The 1,603-nt window shown below is 34.6% G+C and overlaps 1 protein-coding gene across 1 annotated transcript; it reads right to left on the minus strand.

The window, feature by feature from the left end:
- Positions 1–238: 238 nt before the first annotated feature.
- Positions 239–1,299, minus strand: LOC110444058 (dynein heavy chain 3, axonemal-like; the record flags this gene model as incomplete). Its single annotated transcript, XM_021488482.1, has 3 exons — positions 239–461; positions 710–862; positions 1,098–1,299. Coding segments are annotated over 3 exons (578 nt in total), but the record flags the coding sequence as incomplete, so codon positions are not given.
- Positions 1,300–1,603: the final 304 nt, after the last annotated feature.

Consider the following 1,603-nt stretch of genomic DNA (forward strand, 5'->3'; position numbering starts at 1 on the left):
CCACACTGGTAGATCTGTCCCCTGCCCCCACTAGTGGTCAAGTTGATTTTTATATTTGGGTAGAAAATTTCATGAAAATCAAAGCAGTCCTTCAAGAGTTATCATATTGAAACTATTTGTTTGATCCTATAACTCTGATGTCATAATCTAAAACATTGTATCCTATGAAATAAATATTCTCGGTTCTAAATAAAGGCAGGAAAATATCACTAAATAGCAATATAAAAGGTGAGTTTACCATCAGTCCATTCATGTGATACTGGATCAAAGCACCCGTACAGTTGACCCATAGTAATGGCCTTTGGGTTGATGATTCTGTACACTGTCTTAAACTCATCAAATGCGCCGATAGCTTGAAGGTCGCTCAGGGCTGCGGCCAGAACCTGCCAGCCTTTGGTCTTCCCTCCAAGAGGTTCACCAACCACCATCAATCCATGACGTACCAGGATCATCTCGTACACCTGTAAACACAAACAGTGTTATTGTATAAACAAACAGTATGATATAGCAGGTACATGAAACCTATGTTAAAAATTTAATCAGGTATAAAAACCTAAATATGCATTTGGATTTTTTTCCTAATTCCTAACTGCTACCTTTTTCAAATACTGCAAACAATAACTATTACATTTAAGACAGAGTTTGTAATTTATCCACTATTCTTTTTGCTGGCTTATCTTCATTTATCCTATTATACAATGTATTCTACCTGTATAATCTTTTCAATAAACCATGGTACAGTCTGTAGTTTCATTTTCTCTGTATTGTCTTTCAGAGCGTCCATAAAGGCACCATAGTCAGGCTTAGGACATACAATTCCAGGGAACAGATCAGAAATTATTCCTTCAAACAAAGGTACATCCTGTAAACAAAACAAAAATAAACAATAATTCATTTTCTAACCCTAAATTACATCTCAGCTTATTAAAATATAACAAGTAAAACCTTATACTTTTAAAGGTATATCAAAATAAGTAGTCACTTAGTGTTTACTACATTGACATTGTAAACAATATTCGCTTTCTAAATTAACAACAGTTTAAAACAATCACTATTTTAAAGTATGGTAATAGATTTCCTTGAAAAAGACAACCGACCTGAGCCAAAAACTTTGGTAGGTTAACATCCATGATAGCCTTCAAAAGAAGGATAGCTTCATCCTGGTCGAGGTATTTGAGCTTGAGGTTACCAGCTGCGGTGAGGACAGACTTGACAGCCCTCATACCGTAATCATAATGATGCTGAGAGGACAGCTGCTCAGAACACAACTTGTATGTGGCGACGATCTTGTTGGCAAGACTGGAAGAAGAGTATAGCCAAGTTACATACTTGTTGAATGAAGCTTGAATTATACAAGTTAAAAAAAAGGTAAATATTATGTTATCAAACTGAGATATTGGTACTTAATGTTGATATCACAATTTGTTTATTTCCCATAGCAACGGTGCATTTTGATAAACCATACAGCATACTAAATCAGCATGTAATATGTGGTTTGTTTTTTATCTATATTGATGAAGATTGTATTGCATTCCTATATATAAAGATAATTAACATTTCTTAAAGGGGCTGGTCGGGGAAAAAATTACAAAATAAATGGGTC

The sequence above is a fragment of the Mizuhopecten yessoensis genome, unplaced genomic scaffold (genome assembly GCF_002113885.1).
Source record: "Mizuhopecten yessoensis strain PY_sf001 unplaced genomic scaffold, ASM211388v2 hete_35980478, whole genome shotgun sequence".
NCBI classification, from domain to species: domain Eukaryota; kingdom Metazoa; phylum Mollusca; class Bivalvia; order Pectinida; family Pectinidae; genus Mizuhopecten; species Mizuhopecten yessoensis.